The 23,803-nt window shown below is 45.9% G+C and overlaps 4 protein-coding genes across 5 annotated transcripts; 2 read left to right on the top strand and 2 right to left on the bottom strand.

The window, feature by feature from the left end:
- The first annotated feature begins 624 nt into the window (after window positions 1-624).
- Window positions 625-4,098, top strand: LOC133892418 (very-long-chain aldehyde decarbonylase GL1-9-like). Its single transcript, XM_062333177.1, has 2 exons — window positions 625-1,573; window positions 3,185-4,098. Exons 1-2 carry the CDS (start codon window positions 1,334-1,336, stop codon window positions 3,719-3,721), a joined length of 777 nt encoding a protein of 258 aa, XP_062189161.1. The 5' UTR covers window positions 625-1,333; the 3' UTR covers window positions 3,722-4,098.
- A 1,959-nt stretch (window positions 4,099-6,057) lies between these two features.
- LOC133892419 (uncharacterized) lies at window positions 6,058-6,966 on the bottom strand. The gene has a single exon (XM_062333178.1). The coding sequence runs from the start codon at window positions 6,723-6,725 to the stop codon at window positions 6,297-6,299; it is 429 nt and encodes a 142-aa protein (XP_062189162.1). The 5' UTR covers window positions 6,726-6,966; the 3' UTR covers window positions 6,058-6,296.
- Window positions 6,967-18,020: 11,054 nt separating this feature from the next.
- LOC133893369 (uncharacterized) lies at window positions 18,021-18,897 on the top strand. Its single transcript, XM_062334371.1, has 2 exons — window positions 18,021-18,502; window positions 18,571-18,897. Exons 1-2 carry the CDS (start codon window positions 18,222-18,224, stop codon window positions 18,761-18,763), a joined length of 474 nt encoding a protein of 157 aa, XP_062190355.1. The 5' UTR covers window positions 18,021-18,221; the 3' UTR covers window positions 18,764-18,897.
- Window positions 18,898-19,081: 184 nt separating this feature from the next.
- Window positions 19,082-22,914, bottom strand: LOC133892055 (uncharacterized). Of its 2 annotated transcripts, XM_062332802.1 has the most exons (3): window positions 22,797-22,914; window positions 21,700-22,112; window positions 19,082-19,793 (listed from the first exon to the last, which is right to left on the bottom strand). In XM_062332802.1, the coding sequence occupies exons 1-3, from the start codon at window positions 22,801-22,803 to the stop codon at window positions 19,479-19,481; spliced, it is 735 nt and encodes a 244-aa protein (XP_062188786.1). In that variant the 5' UTR covers window positions 22,804-22,914; the 3' UTR covers window positions 19,082-19,478. The 2 variants fall into 2 exon arrangements, with proteins under 2 accessions (XP_062188786.1, XP_062188785.1); XM_062332801.1 differs by lacking the exon at window positions 22,797-22,914 and having other exon boundaries at window positions 21,700-22,770.
- Window positions 22,915-23,803: the final 889 nt, after the last annotated feature.

Genomic DNA, 23,803 nt, shown 5'->3' with positions numbered 1-23,803 from the left:
ATCTTAGCGATGAAGAACGTGATAACAAGATGCGCTGTGTGTGCAACAAAATAGAACCTTGTACGGAGAATTGTTGTCCCTTGCATGTGACGGTGCCCTGTCATATTGCTGGACGCTGGGGTAGTTGCGAAACGAGCTGTTGAAGCATGTTCCTCATAAATGATTGTGTTCCGTGTGGTTCGTGCGACGCTGGGTGTAGATCTCTGTTTGCTTACAGCTTAGTAGTCAGCTTTACTCTGGCTGATACGGTAACCAGCCAGCTGAGTTGTCGAGTCGATGCTACCTCGTGAACGCTAAGCTTCATGTGATTCTCCTACGCCTACGTGGACGGCCAGAAGTATTTGACTTGATATAAATATCACCAAATGGGCACGTCAATTTGCGACAAACACGGCCATATTTGGGAAAAGTCTTCTGTGGGAGCGAGTTGCGCGATTATACTATGTGCGATTAGCAATCCAACCTTCCTTAACTATGTTTTCAATTTCAAAAAGATAAAATCATGAGAGGGAGAGAGATCCATGGATAAATGAGAGAGAAGTAGTCTTCTTTGAAGTTCGAACTTAGAAGGACACGTTCGCATGCAACATCTGGTCAACAAGAGAGTGCCATTTGTGTAAATGTTAACATCAGTGATGCACAAGTGGAAAAGAAGGGGACACGTTCTCCTGGCACAGCTCTGACACCCTTGGATTATCCTGTGGAGCCGTAGGAACTAGGAAATGTGCCGCTAAACCTAAACGTAATCATTTTGTGATCGTTGGTGTCTTGGTGAGGTCTCCTTCAAGTTCCTTACTTCCTTTAGAAAACAAATCACAGTGCTAATTATTGGCAGCAAAATTTCCCCTCCTCAATTAACATGTAATATCCACGTGCAATAATTTCACAACTCTGGCACCTTCCCAAGCAAAAGCGGCACAGGGGAGGAGACGAAGCTCTTAAAGGCGTTATCACTTCATCTCTGCCATTTGGTTTCCTCTTGATTCTTTTGGCAAAATTTATTTTTTTGCATACCAGCAGTGATCCTTCTCGTCGTATTTCCGAGCGAAAGAGATTTTGTGTGTGTGTGTGTGTGTGTGTTCTGCTCTTTCACGATTTCTTTTCGTCTCATCAAACCAAATCCCCATTTCCCCCAACCGGGTGGCGTCACGGAACAAGAACACGACCGGTTTCTGTTCCCTAGATCTGCGTGGAGGCGGCGAGGAACCCGAATCCGGCAAAAGGGTTTGCGGTTGATTGGCAGCAGTGTACGTCAAAATCCAATCTTGGCGCCCGGCCGTACGCCGTCGCCTTCTTCCTGCGGTGATAAGGAGAGGAGAGGAGAAGGCCGGAGATGGTGCCATGGGAAGGGTACCTGAGCGACGAGACGATGGGCACCTTCGCGCCTATCGTGTTGTACTGGCTGTACGGCGGCGGCTACCAGCTGATCCTGCACCGCCGGCCGCTGGAGCGGTACAGGCTCCACACCCGGGCCGAGGAGGAGGAGAAGAACCTCGTCAGCCTCCCCACCGTCGTCCGCGGCGTGCTCCTGCAGCAGTTCGTGCAGGCCATCGTCGCGATGATCTTGTTCATGGTGAGGATATAGCCAGGCCAGCTCTCTTCCGCTTCCGCTGGCATTTTTGTTCATTTTTACTGGTGTTGCCTTGGAGATGAACAAATCCAATTTAAGAATCTGTTAGTCAAGGTCGATTGTGTTTTAATGATACTCTTGATCTTGGAAGATAGTTCCTGACATTTTGCTAAATCGTTCTTCGACGTTGTTGCTATTGTCATGTACTTTTGCAATTTAAACCATCGAACAAATATAGTTGCTACCATTACTGTCTGAACGCAATGGAATGTAGGAAACAGTAGGAAACTTTTGGAATGTAGAGTCACTTCTTTTGTCTTTGTGGCGATGATTGTTTAGAGATAGTTTAGGCTGGAATACAAAAAGAACCAGAGAGTGCTGCAAGTAAGGAGCTTGGACATGTTGAAGAGAACATCGCTTTGCAAAATTCATTTTGTGCATCTGAAATTCATTTTGCAAATATTTCTACTACTGTCCTTGGTAGCTGAGTGTATTTCCTTAATTCCTTCTACCTTTGTTTCCCTTCACTTCTGTCCTTTTATTTTGTATTGATTGCACTGACCACTTGTTAGCTAGTCTATAAGTGGATAAATTGGTTGGCGTTGGAATTATGATTGCTCAAGTGGGCAGGGAATGTGAAAGTGGTCGTATAACATCATTCTTTGTTGTATCAGGATTGTGATTCACCCTGGTTTCCACTCCAGTCATGAATTGTATTGTGTCATTATGTCAATCAAATATCAATGAGTGCAGCTATTCGGTTTCTCCTTGAAAGAAGTATCTTAACTGAAGATGAGATAACAACCCGTAATTTCTGTGAACAAAACCAAGAAAATTACTCTCCAATTTAACAGAAGTTAATGTTACTCATTACTTAAGGGCCAGCAACTTGTGAACTCAATGAGCATCAGCAAATCTCTGTACTCCACATTCATAAACTCATCTGAATATTTTTGCTGTTGTAGTTTAGAGATCTGTAGTCTGTACATTAAAGGAGTGCCCTGATTTTACAAACCCTGCTGAAATTCTGGACCTCGTTGCATATGTGGAACTGGGAGTGCATTAATATTCCTGTTTTTATAGGAATTTGCTCTCAGACTATGTGCTCAGCCTATGATACTTGAACCACTTTATTTTGCATACTCGCATTCTATTTGATTGTAAATATTTACATATAGTCTTCACCCAGCCCCCAGCCCCCAGCCCCATCAGCACTACAAAAAGCGTTGGTTTATGCAAAACCAGAACTGTTCCAAATGCATAATAACTTAATGAGTCAATTGACTGTTGAACTTTGGCTGCTTCGTCAGGTCCTTGGCATTGTCAGAGGGACATTGTGCCGTTGCGTGCCGTTGCAGGTTTTTTTTGGGTGATTGCTTCACGCTTGCGTAGCCTACCTGTTCATTCGGTTTTGCAATACTTGTGCCCTGCATACATTTTTCTTGTAGCTGAGATTGGTGAAGGTGCAATTATGTCTAGATTATTGTTTTCCCTTGTCAGGATGATGAGGAGTTTCAAATTCTAATTGCGGTTTGTTCTTTTTTTATAAAAAAGTAATGGTGGCCTAAGCCCTTTATTTACCTTTCTAACCTAATTCTGCATGATTATTTGCAGGTTACTTCAGATAGTTCAAAAACTGTAGTTCAGCCACCTCTCGTGGTTCAAATCTTTCAGTTTTTAGTTGCAATGCTCGTGATGGATGGATGGCAATATTTGGTCCACCGTTACATGCACCAAAACAAATTCCTCTATCGGCATATCCATTCACAACATCATCGGCTTATTGTTCCTTATGCTATTGGAGCCCTCTACAACCATCCATTGGAGGGGCTACTTTTGGACACTTTAGGTGGTGCCATCTCCTTCTTGTTCTCTGGTATGACACCAAGGACTGCTGTGTTCTTCTTCTGTTTTGCTGTACTAAAAACAGTCGACGATCACTGTGGACTGTGGTTACCGTATAACATCTTCCAGCACTTGTTCCAAAATAACACTGCCTATCATGATATCCACCATCAGCTCCAGGGATTAAAATACAATTACTCTCAGCCTTTCTTCTCAATCTGGGACAGAATACTAGGAACCCACATGCCCTACAACTTAGTCAGCCGGAAGGAAGGTGGATTTGAAGCAAGGCCGTTGCGAGACTAGACTGTACTCTTGGAAGTATATAGACCTCCAGTGAATGATTGAGATACAAATGCTCTGCCTCCCTTTCACGTGATTAGAAGGTCACAGGGCCCATCCAACTTCTAAGATGATGAAGCTGTTCCAGTACTCTCAGTTCTTTTCGCAGGTTGGTGGAAGCCATATGCTACTTGGGGTGAGACTGAAGCCATACGTTAGAGCTTTCACTTCGGATGTGTTTGGTACTGTATGGTTTGTATGCATGGTTTTCTTTATCACATCTCTTTTTTGTGCAAAGCTGCCAATTACATTGCTGTGCAGATAGTGTATTTGAAAATCACACTTCTGTATGTAGCCAATTTTTCATGTAATTGAATCTCTGGGCATGATCGGTACCATCACATTTCTTTGGCTACTATTGTGTAGTCTTGTCTTATCAATCACAGATCAACTTTGATTGTCTTGGTACACCTTCCTTTGTGACCTCTTGAAATGGGACCTGGATGCGAATTCAGATACGCTGGTTATTTTGTAGGCTGGTTGAAGTTACAGTTTGTTTCTGTTTGCTGCTTGACCTGAACTTGGTTGTAGTGTTTCCCTTGTAACACATGGCCATATTGGGACGGATGCCACATCGACTAATCTCGAGACCGTACCACGCTATTCGTAGAAGCCATGGCCAGGCCAGGCCAGTTGACCACCTTCCGTTACGAGGATAGACGAACATTTTGGTTCCACTGGATCCGATCTTGGGTCGTCCAAGTGACCCGAGACCAACGTAACCCCAACCACGTCAAACGCGTCAAAAATGTAGAAAATCCACGTCCAATCTACGTAGAACTGTCTCACAGCCGTTTGGTAGAGCTCTATCTCTCAAATTCATCTCAAATTCTAGTGTTTGATTTAAATATATATTTTAGTTTAAACTATAAACAGAATTAGTTACCTAAACATCTTAAGTATATACTTAGTTCTAGGAATTTTTAAGTTACGGATACCTTACTCCAATAAACAGGCTCTAGTTCGGCCTGTTTCCGCCGCGCAGCAGAACCCACGGGGCGCCGGCCGCCGGCCGGCCGGGCTCGAGCACGGTGGAGGGGAAGCCCGCCCGTTGGACGTTTCGTAACCGGGCGCAACGCAGGAAATGGGTCGAACCGGCCGTACTCCCGAACCGAACGCGTGCACTCGCGGGCCGGCTGGTGCCGCCGAGTGCGGTGGCGAGCCAACCACCTGGCGGGCTACTGCCGAGTGCGGCTCATCGGAGGAAATCACGGGAGGTGCGGGTAGCTGGAGCAAGTCGCGCGCGTTGCGTCTTGCGTGGCGCACAGGTGCGCGGCCTTGCCGGCCAAGGAGTCCACGGTCCGGTTGCACCGTGCGGAGGCCGCGCGGGTCGCGAAAGCAGCGCCGCGTCGCGTCGTTCGCTGGCACTGCTGAGAAGAGAGAGGGCGCGCGGAAGGGTGGTTCACTTGGCGGCGGCCGCCCTGCTGCTCGTCACCGAGGTGACTTGGTCTTATAAGACTCATCTTTCCAACGATCTGTTCTTTTTCCCGTGCACACGTGTCTCCTACTCTATTTTTTATAAACACATCAGTCATTAAATCAGAGGAAAGATGATACGGATCAAAATTTCATAAAAATCTTTTGCACAAAAATCTTATAAAATTTCCTTTCGTGGGCTGGGGATCGAGCTGCCCAGCAGCAGCAGGCGTTGCTGTTGTGACTTGCATGGTAACACGGCTGGCCGCCTAAAACACGTCATCTCAAATCAAGACGCCGTTTCACTCGCCGATTAGCTCGCGGCGTGTGCTTCCATAAATCATAAGCGTCGTGGTCTGCCGTCACATAGTAATAGCGCTCGAATCATTGAACGGAGAAGGATGCCCGTGGGTGACTTTCATGTCCCGCATGGGTTGTTGGCACGTCCGGTTTCACTGTCACCGGAAAGCTGTTCCCATAAATTTCATCGCACGAACTCGTGCTTATCCGCTTCATCTTATAGTAAGTAATCCACACGTATTCGCCTTGATCGGTTGAAGCAAAGAACCTCTAACCAGCCCGATAACGCATGTGCAGCAGGTTCATGTGTAACACGAAAGAAACTCAATTGAATCACTGATTGTAATAAGGCTTTGTTTGTTTTTTACGTGGATTATCATAATCTAAATTATATAGAGAAACTTTTTCTAATCAGATAATGGATTGTAAGATTTTATAGTACAATTTGATTTATAGATTATGAGGATCAACTTTAAGATTGTTAAAATCATTTAGTTTTTCTTTTGTTTTTAGAGCTAGAATTAATTAGAATAAAAACAAACATAACCTATACTTGCAAAAAAAAGGAATAAAAAATCTTAAAGTAAAATAACAAAGTGTTGGTATGAGATTTAACAGCATTAATCAACTGTAATCTGTAATTAGCAGTATTAACCCTCCGGCCCAATTTGATTGACACACTACAGATGTAGTATCAGTTCTCTTAAAGCATACTTGAATTATTGATCGCCATGCCACCTTCTCCTTCTTTACTAGTACTACGATCTTATATTATACGCATGAAAATGACGCGAATTTAGAAGAATTAACTTAGCATTGGAATCTAGAAGCCATGGTCGTCGTCGTCCTGCGAGTAGAACTCCACGATCTCCGACAAGTCAGCAGCGGCAGAGTCATCATCGTCCACCCTTTCGCTACTTCCAGCGGCCGTCGCCAGCCACAGCAGGTGCTCGAACAGCAAGGCATCCACGGCCACGGCCACCGCACCGCCGGTGAGCCTCCTCCCCGCGGCCACCAGCAGCCGCCGCACCGGCCCGGCCTCCAGCACGGCTGGGTCGACGTGGAACACGCTCCTCCTCTCCCTCGCCGTCCCGACCTCCACCCTCACCTCCGCCGCTCCCTTGAGCGCCAGCGCGGAGTCGAGCCGGCGGTAGCCCCCCGCGCGACGGGACGACGGCGCGGAGCGGAGGAAGGAGTAGCAGCCGGCGAAGGAGGGCCGCGGCGACGGGGCCTCGTCGTCGTGGTGGGCCATGGCGGTTTCTTGCGCCGGAAAGGAAGCAGACGAATGCGTGCGTGGGCGATGCTTTTCTTGGGTCCGTGCTATTTATGCCGGGATCGGGAGGGTTTGGATCTTCCTGCCCTGTTGGATTCGGACCATGGCCCTATTGTTGGGTTTCCTATATTTCGTTCAATTTGATCAGAATTTGGGGGACAACAATGCGTTCACATGTGATCCTGAATTCTTTGCTCTTAGTAAATGCTCTAAAAAATGGTGAAGTAAAACATGTGGATTGTGAGGAAAGAATTTGATTAGGCTACCAGCAGTAGCGGGCACACATTAGGATACTGGTATATAGATGCACACCTAAACTTTTTTTTCGCAAAAAGTTTATTATATATCATATCTAATATATATAGATGAGTAATTATTAAAATTCTATAATTATGTGATGTATTCCGACTCAACAACAGACCATTTATATATTTTTTTTATCTCTTTTTACTACTGAAATCTACCATCTTAAAGTACAATTAGCTCTCGATGGTATAAATGTACAATATAGCTTGGTATCAAATAATTTTTTTAACTATGTACCCGTTGTTAAAATTCTGGACCCGAGTGGCTTCCAGGTACACAAATTTTTACTGTGAATCTTAAACATTAGTTTACGGGAAAGATACAGCAACGGCTCAATATTCTAGATCGAACATGGGTGACTGGTAGCCTAATCAATCTCACTAATTTGGTATTCTAATCTGAGAGGCCGGCACTAATACACCTTTCTCCCTTGTCCTTTTAGAAGTATCGAGTGTAGCAAACATCAGCCCGTGGTTGTTAGGTTTGGTTCCTCTAAGTCGTATCAGAAAGATGGTCGAAGCTTCTCGGAATGATACGACAGTTCCATTTCAAATAAGTCCTAACTTCCTAAGACCATTGTAAGGGATTTTCTTCACGCATAAGATTATGGCTAAGGGTTTTTTGTTTCACGGTCTAAATTCTCACCGTGAAAGGGTTTTCGTTCCTTTCAACGCTCCAACAGTTTTTTTTATAGTTCCTGTCACGAAGGGATTTCTAAGGTCATTCTCTTCAGAACGGAATTCGATCTCCTTTAATTTCGCGATTCCCCTCGAAAGGATACTGTTGGAAATAAGAGAAAATAAAGATAATGAGAACGAGAAAGAGAAACATGAAAGGAATGAAATGAAGGTAATATGGTTGGAGATGGTCTAAAATTTTTTTAAAAAAATTCTTGTTCTCTTTAGCGCTCCAACAATTTTTCTTCACGGTTTTCGTCAAAAAAAATTCACAAGACCATTCCCTCTATGATGAGATTATTTCTTATTTCTTTTCACGAATTTCTTCAAAGATAAACTATTAGATATGAGAGAAAATGAAAAGAATAAGAACATAGAGAACAAAATAAATATAATAGGGTTAGAAAGCTCTAAAGTAACTGCGGATGGAACGTACACTACGAAGCCGGCCTACCCAGCTCAATTTACGGACGTGCCTAAAACGAGCTACAAGAAAGTCATCTGGAAACCACGGGCACCACCCAAATGCAAATTTCATAGCATGGCTGCTAGGTGCTAGCCCAAGATCAGCGCCTACAACTCCGAAAATACCTAAACCAATACTTTTATCCAACGTGCCATGTAACCTGGAGACCGCCGTGCACTATGGATGCAAGTTTTGTATATTTTTTGTCATTGGTTGATCTAAAACTCAAAAAATAAATAAAGATTTACTCACACTTAATTAAGTTAAGAAAAAAATGAATTAAATATTGATCCGGAATTACCTATTAGTTATCTACTTGTACCTTACAATGGCCCTATTCATCGAATGCCCCGTTGTCAAGAGTTTAGGAGAAATTGTTGGGTAGTTGCACCTGCAATTCCTGCATCCGCAGAAGGACTGAGATCCTTTGACTTTACAGAGAGTCGCTGTGCTACAATATTCTTGGACAGTAAACATGAGTGATGCTACAGGAATTCGCAGGGAATCATGGTAGTGTGGGTACTGTGCATAAGGCACTGTAGCAATAAATCTTGGTCGTCTGTTCTCGATCCAACGGCACGTGTAAGGACTAAAGTTACAGATACTGTAGCATAATGACTTTGCTCTGTAAAGTTAGAGGACCTTAATCCTCCGCATAATTGAGTCCACACTGAATCCTACAGGACCTTAATCCTCCGCATAATTGAGTCCACACTGAATCCTTAATGTCATGATGGATTGAACGTAAAGATGTTTAAATGGACCGTGTCTATTGGATCGGTCCGAGGCACGGCACTGTATGCACGGCCCAGGTACGGCACGGTCCGAGCCGAGATGGGTCAGACCGGCACGGCACGAGGCCACGAGCCGTGCCTGGACCGAGCGCGCGGCACGGCGGGCCGGCACAGGCACGGCACGACCCGGGCACGCGGCGGCCCGCACGGTACAGCCGGGCCGGCACGGCACGGCACGACCCGGGCACGGACGGCCCAGCATAGCACGGCCGGCCGGTCACGGCACGGCCCACCGCGCCGGCTCGGCACGTGGCGGCCCACGGCCGGCATGTCACGGCACGGCCGGCATGTGGGGGCACGACGGGCCGGCGGGGGCACGCGGGATGGCCCGTTTAACCCGTTAACCGGATATTTTTGAATTTTATAGCCGTTTTGTGACCGTTTGAGCTCTAAAAAATTTGAAAAAAATTACAAAAATCACCATTTTTCACCTATAAATAGAGGAGCACCCTGCCCTTCCATTCCACACCAGCAACACCATTTTCTCTCTTATTTTCTTCTCTCATTCTTGTCTTAAAGTTCCTGAGAATTAGCGATAATTTGGCAAAATTGGTTTGAATTGTTGCAAAAAAAATCCGAGCAATTCCAAAACCGTCATCCTGCTGACTTGCTGTCTTGAAGTTGAAGAAAACTTGGTGATTTTTTTTCATCGTTATTGAGTCTTATTTTATTATTAGTTTTATTACTTGATTATTTCTAACTCTGAATATTTGCAATTTTTTAGTGTCATTCGACATTGATCATGGATGTCAGTGATCATGATACATCCATAGATCATGATTTTTTTCTCCAAGGACTCATAGGGGACTACGGCCCCTTTAATACTAGTGCTGCAGGCGATGATGGACCCGACGGTGAACCTCCGGTTGGTTTACATGCAGTTGATGCAGCAGTAGTTCCATCATCAAGCTTTACAAGTGCGCACACATTAGCAAGCACCGGGTCTAAAAGATCAAGAGCCGGTACTTCCGAAGTTTGGCAAGACTTTGAAAGGTTCTACAAAGAGGAAGATGGGGTAAGTGTCATGTATTCTAGGTGTTATATTTGTAAACATAAATTATCTGCAAAGCCCTCGGGTGGAACGAGGCACTTGAATAGGCACACCACAAGTTGCAAGCGAAAGAGTGGAGTAGCCATGAAGCAGACGGTGTTGCAGTACAACCCCGACGGCTCTGTTCGTCATTGGGAGTACGACTCTGCCAATGCTCGAAAAGAGCTATGTCGCTTCATTGCAAGAGCGGATCTACCACTCAATATCGATGAGTCTGCTGCATTTGAAGATTACATTAAGCAAGCTCATAATCCTAGGTTCACGCATGTTTCTATACAGACAAATAGTAGGGATATGGTAAAATACTACAATGCGTATCGTAACAAGCTTAAAGAAATGTTGCAAACATGTACATTTTCAGTTGCTTTGACCTCTAACATATGGGCAGGACGCCGAGAACTCGCGTGCATGGTCATGGGTGTGGCAACATTTTGAAAAGGTTTTTAGAGAAATTAACGGGGAACAGGTAAGATTTGCTAAGTGTAATATATGCAGCAAAGAATTAGGTGCTAGATCTCCAAATGGAACGGAACATTTGAGGAAACATATTAAATATTGCAAGTAAAATTCTGGAGTTTCTAATGAAATCATGTAATTTTCGGAGCATAATCATAGGTTATACTCTTTTTTTCCTTCTAGTAGAAAGGTTTTTAACGAGGCAACCAATCAATAAAGCTCTTATGTATTTATTTTCTATATTTTTATTATTTTTTTGATTTTTTAGCTATATTTTCAATTTTTTCCTATTTTCAGAGTGCTGACGGGCCGAGCGTGCCTCCACTGTGCCGGCCGGGCCTGTCGTGCCTTCCCGTGCTGACCTAGCCCGTCATGCCTCCACTGTGCCGGTCGGACCCGTCGTGCCAAACGGGCCCGTCGTGCCTCCACCGTGCCAACTGGGCCCGTCGTGCCAAACGGACCCGTCGTGCCGGCCGAGCCCATCGTGCCGACCGTGCCGTGGGCCGGCCCGGCACGACACGGTGACAGCTGGGCCGTGCCGTGGGTCACAAACTTGGCACGCGGGCCGGCACGGCACGACCCGTTACAGTAAATGAGCCAATCGAGCCGTGCCAAGCTGGGCCCGTGCCGGGCCAGCCCGATTGATCCATTTAGTCATCTTTAATTAAACGCATCCGTTGTGCTCGAAGCATGAATAAATGAATTAAAACTGTAATCATTCTTGTGATTTGGGAATGTTATAAAGAACAAAATCAAAGTTTTTTTCAAGACGAGGAGATGACGGAAGGGGCATTATTGCAGCTTATGCAAGATGAAGCAATGGGTATGTGGCATGCAGAGCGCAAAACCCTGATAGCTCCGAAGTAGCCGTGAAAGCGCGTCTTAATGTCTTTAGATTGTTGTGATTAACTCTTCGTTGCTCTATTTTTGCTGCTTGCGGCATGTAACGCCAGGTATTGGCGCGCCCACGCGCCGGCGCTCATGTGCAATTCATTTTTACGCCTGCACGGGGCTAAAACGATGGCGGCTAATTCATCCATTAATTGTTTAACGAGCTTGCGTTTTGACATGGCCGGCGTAGGCATCATCCAAACAGTTCTAGTGTCACAAACTATAATTGCCACATGGTGGCTTTAAAAAGAATCAGTCCTAAAAAAGCAAATCCCTTTCAAATGTGTCAGTAACAGGACCGCGGGAGTAAATACGCTTGGTGAACGAATTGTCCGTTCACGATATCGATCTCCAGGTGTTCGATGGTCGTTCAGGTTCAGCGCCTACTCGAGCGAGAAAATCGATCTGCTAGCTTGGTGGTGGTAGGTCTGGTTTCATGATCCGATTGTGCGTTGCAACTTGCAACCGGTGCGCCGTGGCAACCTCGCCTCCGTTGTATTAGTGTGATTGATTGTCTACACGAAGTTTTATTTATATAGGTTATATATACATGTTTTAAAAAAAAGTTTGTGAGGAATGGTGACTTTTAAGAGGGAATAAATTAGGACACGTAGAAATTAATAGCTCTAAAGATTTTATAAGATAAATCTATCTTAATTTCTATCTAAATATGTTCAAAGTTTATTTAGTGTGTCTACTCTATGTTAAAAAACATTGTAATCTATTCTACCAAGATAAATTAAAGTACGTAAACGTGGAAACATAAATAAAGTAGAGAGATAAACTCGGTATGAGAGATTTTTATTCGTGGTATTGTTGGTATATAAGTCACGTCTAGTCCATATTGAAGCTTCACAAAGTATATGCTCTCGGTCGTCAAATCTCTTACGGTCACGACTCTTAAGCTACCAAGTCATCAAGACAAGACCTCAAGCACGATGAGTCACCGAGCCACTAAGGCGAGGTCTCACCACTAACCTCTCTTCCGATCACTTGTATGTCGTTTTCACTTCAAAGCTTTAGTCACAAAGATAAGGATTTCCACGTTCCCACACAATTTTCTTGTCATCGCTTCACACTAAGTTGGAGGGTCAATAAGTTACAGGTGAGTCATAAAGACTCTAAGACGCCGGCGTACCTCTCGATACACGGTTAGATCACTCATTGATCCATTCTCTATGTTGTAGCACCAAGCAACATTTCTCTCTAGACTTATAAACACTAATCACTCTTTAATCTTATACTTAATCACATCAAATGATCACTTTTAATACTTTGATGACTTGGATGTCTTCTCAAGTGTATATGAGCTTATCAGTACTCCAACTCCTTTAAATGACTGAGTATGTGTGTATTTATAGCCTCAAACCCGTCAACTAGCAATTGCTCCTGTTGGAATTAGAGGGTTTTTTCCTTTAAAATTCGAATTTGAGATTAAAATCAAATTTGGATTTGAGCAAATTTCAAAACAAAAGAAAAGAAAAAATTAAAGACATTGACCGGTGGGTCGCTTCTAGGCCCAAATGGTCGAGCAGCCCACTTGGCCTGGCTGTTTACCCTATGCATCAAGCGAGCTCCAAAGGGGAGCCGCCGCTACCACTCGGCATAGGGGGCTCCACCCTATGCAGTGTCCCATTCTGCTCCAACAGATTTGGAGGGGGGAGTTCGTGCGCTCGTGCAGATGGATAAAGTCAGGTGGTTACTCTCCTTCAAATCTAATCTCCTAGGGGTCTCTCCACCTCTTTCTCCTCTCTGCTCTCTACTCTCTCTCTCTCTCTCTCTCTCTCTCTCTCTCTCTCTCTCTCTCTCTCTGTGTGTGTGTGTGTGTGCTAGTTTTCTCTCTTGGTATCGTGTCGTCTTCGCTCTGGCACGGCTGCTCTCAGCATGTTGGTGCTCTTCCACTGGTAGAGTGCCCCGTTGGCTTGCCCTTACCGGTCTGTGCAGGCTCCGGCGCGGTGCTTTTGTGCGCTCAGTGCGCGGTGGAGTTGGGTCGCCAGGCTGTGCGTGGTCGTGTTGCTCGATCGTGGCGGTGAAGGTGTTGTGGTGGTCTGTGACATGCCTTCGTACAAGTGTTTCTACAGGTGGAGGTTGAGCGTGTGATCTTTGGACGTGTGGTCTTCGTGTCGTGCGTGTTGCTTCTCTGTGTTGGAGCTGTTGTGTGGGCATGATCTGTCCGTGGTGATCATGCTCTGGTGTTGATCATCTTGGATTGGTGTTCAGCTTCTCCTGGCCCGGAGCTGGACTCTTGTTGTTGCGGTGTTTTCGGTTCCTCAGGTGTTGTCTGCAGTGTGCCCTGCAAACGGCACAACGGCATTGTATCTCTGAGAACATTCTCCCCATCAACCTCGGCATAGAGGGGGAGTCTCTGTTTTCTAGGATAGCACTTTTGTGTGCCGTGTCATCCTCTTTCTCTCTGTATAGTAAGTATGTTCTATTCCTCCCTCTTGTTTATTGTCTAGCATATACTGTTTTACTTTCATTGTCAAATTTGATAAGTTTTCATGCTAGAAGAGGTAATTGTGATTCTCTATGATGATAGCAAGCTAAGTTTGATTAGTGTGTCAATTGTGCACATGAGCTAGGTTCTGGTCGCTAGTTTTGATCTTGTGATTGGTAGCTCTATCTAGCAATTGTTGTGTGCTCTGGTGGTGATCACTTTGGCTCCCTGTTACATCTGTCCAGTGGCTTCGCTCTGCTGGGTGCTCTGTTTGAGAGCTTGGTCTTTATTAGTGGGCATCTTGGCTCCCTGCTGCTTTATGCCCTGTGGCTTAGCCTTACTAGTCCTCTGGTTAGTCGTCTGGTACTGATCTGTTGAGCTTAGTGGAGAGAGATTTGCTATTTATACTTGACCTTTAACTTGGATAGCTCGGCATAGCCCTAGTGGTGAATTTGTCACACTAATCGGTAAGTCTTAGTATGCATTGGATAGCCATTAATTTAGAAACCCGCACTGAGAGCAATCCTTTTAGTTTAACACTTGTGACTTTGGTTCACGTGTTATTTCACCTCTTTATGTCAACTACGATATATGTTGTTCTTGTGAACATGAGTAGCATATGTTCAGTAATTTTTGCTTTTGAAATGCTCATATTAGTTCATATGATATATATTCTTGGCAGTTATGTTCTTTTTCACATGTTTAAATTCGGAATCAATTTAACTAGAACACTGCTTAAATTCGGAATCAATACTCTCTAGTGAGTTCATGAAAAGATACAAGGGCATGATCGTAAAGCCCTACCCCGATAGAGTAGCAGTTCAACTGCACTGTAGTATATGTCTTTGAAATGAAAGCCCTCACACCAAGGCACTCGATCAATGTCTAGTCCTCCAAGCTGCCTGTGCAGGGTCGTAGTTTCTTTGGCTAGGCAAGGTTCAAGCATAATCCCACTTCACCAAAAAAATAGTATATTAAACCAGTTAATGGGTCCATACGAGTTTGTCAAAATTTGAAAGATAAAAGGTGGGGATTTTTGGAATTTGAGGGGTTTTCCCTTTAAATATAATTTGAGATTGAAGTCAAATTTGGATTTGAGTAAATTCCAAAACAAAAAGAAAAGAAAAAAAGGAAAGGCCTTGACCGGTGGGCCGCTTCCAGGCCCAAGTGGTCGAGCAGCCCACCCGGCCTAGTTGTTTGCCTTATGCATTGAGCGACCTCCCAGGGGGAGCCACCGCCGCCACTCGACGCGGGGGGGGGGGGAGGGGGGGCTCCGCCCTATTCGGTGTCTCATTCCGCTCCGGTGGATTCAAAGAGGGGAGTTTATGCACTCGTGCGGATGGATAAAGCCGGGTGGTTCCTCTCCTTCGGATCTAATCTCCTAGGGGTCTCTGCACCTCTTCCTCCTCTCTGCTCTCCCCTCCCTCTCTCTACCGGTTCTCTCTCTCTCTCTCGATGTTGTGTCATGTTCGCTCTGGCAAGGCTGCTCTCTGCGTATTGGTGCTCTTCCACTGGTCGAGTGCCCCATCGGCTTGCCCTTGCCAGTCTGTGCGGGCTCGGGTGCAGTGCTCTTGTGTGCTTGGTGCGTGGTGGAGCTAGGTCATCAGACTGTGCGTGTTCATGTTGCTCGGTCATGGCGTTGAAGGTGCTGTGGTGGTCTGTGACGTGCCGTTGTGCATATGTTTCTGCAGGTGGAGGTTACGTGTGTGATCTCTGGGCGTGTGGTCTTTGTGTCTTGCAGACATACTTTGTCTGTGGTGATCACGCTCCGGTGTTGATCATCTTGAATTGGTGTTTAGCTTCTCCTCCCTGGTCCGGAGTTGGACTCTTTTTATTGCGGTGTTTTCACCTCCTCAGGTGCCGTATGTAGTGTGCCCTGCAAACGACATAGTGGTATTGTATCTCCAAGAACATTCTCCCCCATCGACCTCGGCATAGAGGGGGGTCTCTGTTTTCTGGAACAACGCTTTTGCGTGCCTTGTCATCCTCTTCGTCTCTAGACAGTAAGCACGTTCCATTCCTTCCTCTTTTTTACTGTCTAGCATGCACTGTTTTACTTTCACTATCAATTTTGATTAGTTTGCATGCTATAAGAGGTGATTGTGATGCTATGTGATGATAGCGAGCTAAGTTTGATTAGTGTGTCAATTGTGCACTTGAGCTTGGCTGTGGTTGCTAGTTTTGATCTTGTGATTGGTAGCTCTATCTAGCAATTGTTGTGTGCTCGGGTGGTGAGCACTTTGGCTCCCTGTTGCCTCTGTCTAATGGCTTCGCTCTGCTGGGTGCTGTCCGTGGGCTCTGTTCATGGGCATCTTGGCTTCTTGCTACTTTGTGCCCTGCAGTTTAGCCTTGCTAGTCCTTTGGTTGGTCGTCTGGTACTGATTTGTTGAGCTTAGTGGAGAGAAATTTGCTATTTATACTTGATATTTAACTTGGGTAGCTCGTCTACCTCTAGTGGTGAATTTGTCTCACTAATCAGTAAGACTTAGTATGTGTTGGATGGTCGTTAATTTGAAAACCCGCACTGAGAGCAATCATTTTAGTTTGACACTTGTTACTTTGATTCATGTGTTATTTCACCTCTTTATGTCCACTGGCATGTATGTTGTTCTTGTGAACATAAGTAGCATACGTTCACTAATATTCGCTTTTGAAATGCTCATGTTAGTTCATATGATATATGTTATTGACAGTTATGTTCTATTTCATATGTTTAAATTTGGAATCAATTTAGTCGAAATGTTGCTAAAATGTACTTTTAAACAATAGCTCCAACGACTCAACTTTGTTGTGAACCACGGATGGTCCGGTGCTGACAATTTGTACTCACCGGACCGTCCGATGTGTACACCATCATAAACTAGTCATTGGAACTCCACTCAACAACTCTTTTGAATACCGGATGTTCTGGTGTAACCTTCGTTCCATCACTGGACTATCTAGTGATGTTGACCTGAGCCTAACCGTGCTACTTATTCTCTGTGTAAAAAGCTTTTGCGTTCACAATCTTCATCGCCGGACCTTCCGATATGTACAACAACCGTCTTTTCAGGATTTTTCACACACACTATTAAATGCTCCGGTGAAACTTCCGGTGTGCATATTTTCATCGCCGGACATTCCGGCGTGTTGATCTTCGGTCTTCCACTGTTGCACCCTCTCGGTAACAAATGCTTTGATGTAAGCATATGGTGTCTTCAACTCCGAGCGCTGGACCTTCCGGTGTATGGAAACTTCTCTCACTTCTTCTGACAAGAATGCTCCAGTGAGTATAGCCCGCTGAGCATTGGACCTTCCAGTGTAGTCAATTTTCCTAGGTATTATTTCAATTCAACCGAACTTTATCCTGATTGCAGTAGCTTCTTCATGTATTGCATTTATGACACCTACTAATATATATTCTTGACAAATATGTTAGTTCCAATTATTATATTGTCGTTAATCACTAAAATCACAATAATGATATAATAGGGCTATTTTCGCTACAAAGTTGAGTGGTGTTATATTTTGTTGAAAATAAGAGTGATTGGTTTATTGTATCTGTCTGTATAGTCTGAGTTAAGTTTCTACAGGTTTGGTTGATTAAATTTAAGATCGTATGAACGGATGCAAATATTGAGATTATGATGGATTGTTTAGTTGAAGGTTATACATGATACAAGAGCTTGTATTCATCGGTGTGTAGGTGAAACTAACAAATGAGTCCGCTTATATAAACAAATATATGAGCTTGTATCCATCGGACCAGGTAGCTTCCTTCTCGAGCCAAGTTACGAGCGTAGATTTGCATTCGTTAAATCAGATTAAAACATTACATACAGACACCACGTGTCAGATTATAAATATGTATTTATATTCGTTAGATCAAATTGAAATAGTACATATAAAAAACATACTTTTTCATAAAATTATATCCTTTAGACCACTGCCTATCATACGCGCAGTCAATCAGACCCTTCGACGTGCGTGGTCTGTGGTTCGTCGCACGTACCCAGTTTGTCGTCCGTTCTGGGATGCAATCATGCGTGGAGCCTGTTAGCTTCAGCTTCCGCCGTTCACTCGACCGCCGGACGTCACGTCTGTTGCGTGCAATCAACTCCTTGGCCACCTCTCGTTAAGACATGTATTTCTCCTGCGTATAACCATACTTAACTAGTAGTATTACTGTACTTAAGGGGCTAAACAAATACTCGGCTCGTTGCCTTTGCTTAATCAACTGCTGCCTACGTGCCATGACACGTGCACTCGCACCTCACTGCTCGCGCCGGCGACCGAGCTCCCGGGCCCAACACGTGTCGCCGAACGTGTCTGCCCGCGCGAAGAAAACTCTCAGCCAATCCATGGACGCCTAACTTTGAGCTCTCTCCCCGTCACCACCTGAAAGCTAAGCTGCAACCATGAGCGGCAAGAACAAGCGCGGAGGAAGAAATGGCGTTGACGCCGTTGCACGGCCGGCGGCGCGTTGCATGCCGGCGACCATCGTGTCCCTCGTCGTCCTGCTCCTCGTGGCGTCGGCTCTCCTGTTCATGCTGTCGCCGCCGGCGACGCCGGGCGGTGGGAAGGGGCCCCGCGAGCCGGTGGAGCTGGCGATCGGCATCGCCGGCCACGAGGGCTGGCTGGACGTGCTCCGCGCGTGGGCTAAGCTGGCGTGCTTCAAGCTCCGGCCGGCCGAGCCGCGGTAGATCACTGTTGTTCCTTCGCCTTTGAATTGGGAAATGCGTATTCTCACGACGTGTCTGTGGCAAGGTACGATGTGGTGAACCCGGCGTCCGTGAAGAATGCGGCCAAGAAGAGCCTGGAGATGGGCAAGGAGACGGTGGAGCACTCGGCGGAGTCGGCGGCGAGGGCCACGGAGGAGGCCCTGGAGAGGACCACGGAGACGGTTAAGAGGAAGGTCTCGCGCTCGCCGTCGGCGCGGCGCCGTGATGGAGACCTCTGAACAAGACATTTTTTCCCTTTCGCAAACCTTGTACTCTGTAGTTTGTGTAAAATTGTGAACGTACCACGAATATGCAACTTACTGCGAATTTGATGCAACGTGTATCTGTTTTCTGTACCGTATCGATATGAGATGTTAACGTGTTACGATGCACATATCCATGGAAGGTGCATTCAGTGATTCAGACCTTGGGTTGACAGAATGCAGAAGCATGCATCCAGATTCAGGACAGGATTCATGTCAGAAAGAAGATGGCTGACACACGATCATCCAATTATGAAAGGAATTGTATTGTCATAACTACTTACAATCGGCCGATAAAAGCACTTTGCAGGAATGCAGATGAAATGTCAAGAGTGACGAAATAAATGGCCACTGTATCATGGAATACTTCCTGGAGCAGAGATACCAAGCTTGCACTGCTCAAGATTACATCAACGGTAAAGATAGAGGGAAATTCATTTGCCAATTCATACCAGGGTTTACCTCCAAACAAACGGCAAGCAAACGGGTCAATTGCCGGCTTACTCAAGTATAGCATAATTTCCTCGCTTAAAGAAGAGCTCAAGAGAAGAGAGATTCTCCCCTAGGAAACTAGAAATAATCGTCCAGACTTCCGAGTAATTACTACATACGAGGCCTATGAACACAGGACAGTACACAGGATATACAGGGCGAAGGGAATCGAATATCCATGTTGAGGATGGACTTGTACTCATTCCGGGCAGATTTCCCTGAAAATGGGCAGCCTGCGTTTACCACTGTGACAATAAAGAGCTTTAGTTATGCGGTCATCGTCCTCCTCGGTTTGTTCTGGCTCTGCAGATGTCGCCTGAGCTGAAGGTGTAGCTTCCAGCTTTGGTGTCGAAAGCTCTGCCTTGGCTGCTAGGATGGTGCCTTCTGGTGATCGGAGGTCGGCTGCTAGCTTGATGGGGTTGGAAGCGCCTCGAGCTGCAGTAGGAAGATCGGCACTTGTCTGCCATGGCGAGATGAAATCCTGAAAACCTGGTGTACCAGTAAACCCGCCGCCCTATGCAAAACATGAAAACAGGTAAAGATCAGTTAGCATAAAACCCAGTATGACGAATTTGATAAAAAGAACGATGTTGGTGAGCCATTTTACACATTTTTTGTATACGGTTGATTTGATTGGCATTGATGCTGAATAAACATGTTAACTATTTGATAAGACAAATCAGGTAAACGAATGAAGAAAATTCAGCATATCAGGAGGTGTTAAAATGAAAACGGCTTATTATACGGAGGACCATCCAATAGTCACACGATCTCTGTGTTGAAAAATATAAGGAAATGATAATAAGTTGCAAAAATATAAGGAAATGATAATAATACACCACGAAGAACATCTGTTGTTCAGCTAGTAACAATGACATGGTAAGGAAATGATAAAAAAACGAAAATGAAAACTTGTGCTGAAGCTTGACAATACAACTAGATAGACTTGTTTCCACAATAACATTACAATGACAAGTCTACCATATATGTCATCCATCTGAAGTTTTTTTTCTCTGGGATAGGAAGAACAGCTAGTAAGTGAATTAGATCCAAATCCAAAACTTTCTCACTACTAGAAGAGCAAACCATCACCATTTTTTTCTCTGGTTAGCAAGAAAACAAGCAAGTATGCACTCAAGCTAAATAACTAATGGAAATCCATAACTGTCTATGTTGCACGGATACTTCCCACAGGTGGATATCGCCGTCCAGGACGCGTACAGTACGGGGATACACGTATCCTCACGTATAGGGGATACAGAGGGGATATGGCCCAGGCCACGTGAGAGACCGTTTTGAGAGGATGAGCACAGGTCACGTAGTCGCAGAGTGTAGCCATGCCGCCGCCCCTCCTCTCCGCTGCCATAGCAGAGGAGCACAAGCGTGCCGCGTTGCCACCGCCCCTCCTCTCCCCCGCCACAGCAGAGAGGAGCACAGGCGTGCCGCCTCTCCTCTCTGCTGCCCCAGCTGCTGCTGCCGCCGCCACCCCTCCTCTCCGCCGCCACAGCACAACAAAGAGGAGCACACGCGCGTCGTGCCGTCACCCCCCTCCTCTCCGGCACTGAGAGCTTTGTTGATGTTGGCTTTTTATAAGGCGCCGATCTCACACTTGATGAGCCGGAATTCAAGGAGGAGATATTAGGAGGGGAAGATATGAGTTTTTATCACTTTTTGATGAGCTTAGCATGTTTCTTTATCCTATATTGCTATGATATTGTTGTGTTATATTGTTATGTAATGCACAATTTGACAATGGTTATAATATTGTATTTGGGGTTTACTGTATCCCCGTATTGCTGTTTTTTGAAAATGTTGTATCCTCGTACCATGCAACAGAGCTAACTGTACTTTCAGAAGAGCACACAACACTACAATGAATATCATGATTGACAGTCAATACATTCCCTGGAACCTGCAGCTATTAGTTAACGGTATTGAACTAGTTATCACTTTGGCTAGAACGCATTGTCAACTCCAGAGACCGGCTGAGGGGACTAGAATTAAGATGAACCACAGCATTTACTGCTATGCCGAAACAAATGGGGTTTTAGGAACAACAAGGAAAGAGGATCTCATCTAAACTTGTCATTAAATTTCGGCGGCATAACCACAAAATACAAGCAAATGTTGTTGACATGTTACCTTAGAAGCATATGCTCTGTTGCCAAGTAAATATGTGGTCAACATATATGGTAACATCTGATCTACAGAAAACTTTTCAAGCACATTTTCATTTTTCTTTGAGATCAAAAGCAGAAAGCATTGAATCATACATCCATGGCATTAACCAAACTAGTGGTCCAACCACAAGAACAAATCACAAACCATTAGTACCTGACCCCATCAGCTAGGTACTTCTGCCAATGACAAACCGGACCCGACATGTCAGTGAAACTAGACCTGGAGAGCAGCACAATTACCTCAGGTTTGGAGCCGTAGCGGCTGCCGCCAGCGACCCAAACCCCATCGTTTGCCGCCGGGTACGCCGCCCTCACCTGCGGCGGCGGCTGCGGTGGCGCTGACTGCGGGGAGTAGAGGAGGAGGCGGCTATCCAGGTCCGCGGACGCGGCGAAGCAGGCGCGGCGGTAGCGGAGGAGCGAGGCGTCGAACCCGAGGTCCAGCCCGCCCGAGGACGACGAGGAGGAGTACCCGGACAGGCCGCCCTCGCCGGCTGCCACGGCGTCGAAGGCCGGCGTGAGGTAGGCCCTCAGCGACGGTGACAAGAGGCGGCGCTGCCGCCGCCGGGCCGCCGACTCGCCCACACACCTGCTGCCGGGGGACGCGGGGACGTACTCGAAGTCCATCTCAGCGAGCCTGTAGCTCTCACCTGACCCTGCGCAGCGCATCACGGCGACGAGGGGTAAGGCCTCGAGGCGCCGAGATTTAGGAAGAGAATCACGGATAGGGGATTTCAAATTTGAACCGGAAATTAGGGCTTCCGAATTTTGGGGACATTGCTGATCGAAAAAAATCGCCCCTTTTTTTCTCTCGGAAAGGCGCACATGGCCAGCGAGGCGGCGGTTGCGGAGTCACGATGATTCCGCGCGTGCATGAACAACGAGAATCGAACAAGTCTGTTTTGCGAGGATTGGAGTCATTCGGAAAATCAAATAAAATTCAAAAATTATTGCAAAAATCGACAGGGAAACCAAACAGTTTTAGTCGGATCGCAGGACACAGTGCAGTGCAAACCAAGCAGTTCGTGAAGTCAAAACCTGGAACAGTACAGCACGAACTGGCAGATCAAGATCTAAAATGGGGAAAAATCAGAAGAGTCCAGGAAAACAAATCAACAACAGATAAAGTTCCAGAGCCACTTGGATCTCTCCTGCAGCAAGAAAACGAAATGGAAAAATTCTTCCTCGGAGAAAAACATCGACAAAAGGACACTGATTAGACAATCTCTGCAAGTCTTACGCATAAAAAATAGAAAAACACACACAGAAACAACCCAGAGAAAGTCCAAAGTTGAAACCATGAGAGAGATTTGAGGCGGTGGTGTGAGCTTGACGCTAACCTTGCATCGGCGGAAGCTTCTAGAAGCCTCCTCGGTACTCTCCGCCGCTCTCGCCCCCAGGGTCACGGTGCCATTGGTGCGGCTGCGTGCTCGCTACCCCCGGGCGGGAAGTGAAGACGAAGCGAGGCGGATACGAAGGAAAGGAAGGTGGGCCAGGTTTAGTACACGTGGCCCTGCTCCTCCTCGGATTCCGTTCACTTGGGCTTGGCAGTTAAACGGGCCGTCGTGTACGGTGGCTAGGCTCGTTGGGCCTTCACCTAGGCCTCATAATGGGTCAAGGCCCAACCCTTATCCCACTCCAGCCCTATAAAATTTGGGAATTGGCCCAATATTTATCCAACCATTCATTAGTTACGTGAACCCAATCCTAATCCTATCCTGATCCATTTTAGACCACGGGCTAACACATCTTCAGGCCACTCCGCTAATCCGGCGATTACTACTTTTATTACGGCCCATCGGTTGTGCCTTAATAATTCCAACAGATCACATGTAGTAGAACCTAACCCAGACCAACCTTTTTATGGTAAAGGCCCAGTACAATCCTACCCTCTCATATTCACAACCCATATCGGCCCTATAGAGATCGGCTCATGGATTGGATGACCTGTTTAGCCCACGGACCGTCCAGCCCATTACCAGTCCTACCTGCACCTGAGTCAACATGGGACGCGAGGCCTCCCTCTTATGGAACCATTTGCACATCATGATTAAGGATAGCAATCAGGTAGGACGGGATACGGTTAGTGTTTATTTATACTGATATCTATGATTAAGGATCATGCACGATCCATGTAAAACACGTCGCTCTTGAATACATCTGTTTACCCATGGGGCGGACAGCGGCGTGATCTACTTGGGGGCGAGGCGGGGTGAAGGGGGACAGACTAAGATTTGTTGAGGTTAATGTTAAAGTTGTTGAGTAAAGCTCGAGTTTGGACCTACCTGCCAAATAACTATATAGGTTTTACGGGTATATGCACGTCTTACCCATATCTCTACTTAGT

The sequence above is a fragment of the Phragmites australis genome, chromosome 15 (genome assembly GCF_958298935.1).
Source record: "Phragmites australis chromosome 15, lpPhrAust1.1, whole genome shotgun sequence".
NCBI classification, from domain to species: Eukaryota; Viridiplantae; Streptophyta; class Magnoliopsida; order Poales; family Poaceae; genus Phragmites; species Phragmites australis.
Note: the sequence above shows the minus strand (reverse complement) of the source record. Positions and strands in the feature narration are given on the sequence as shown.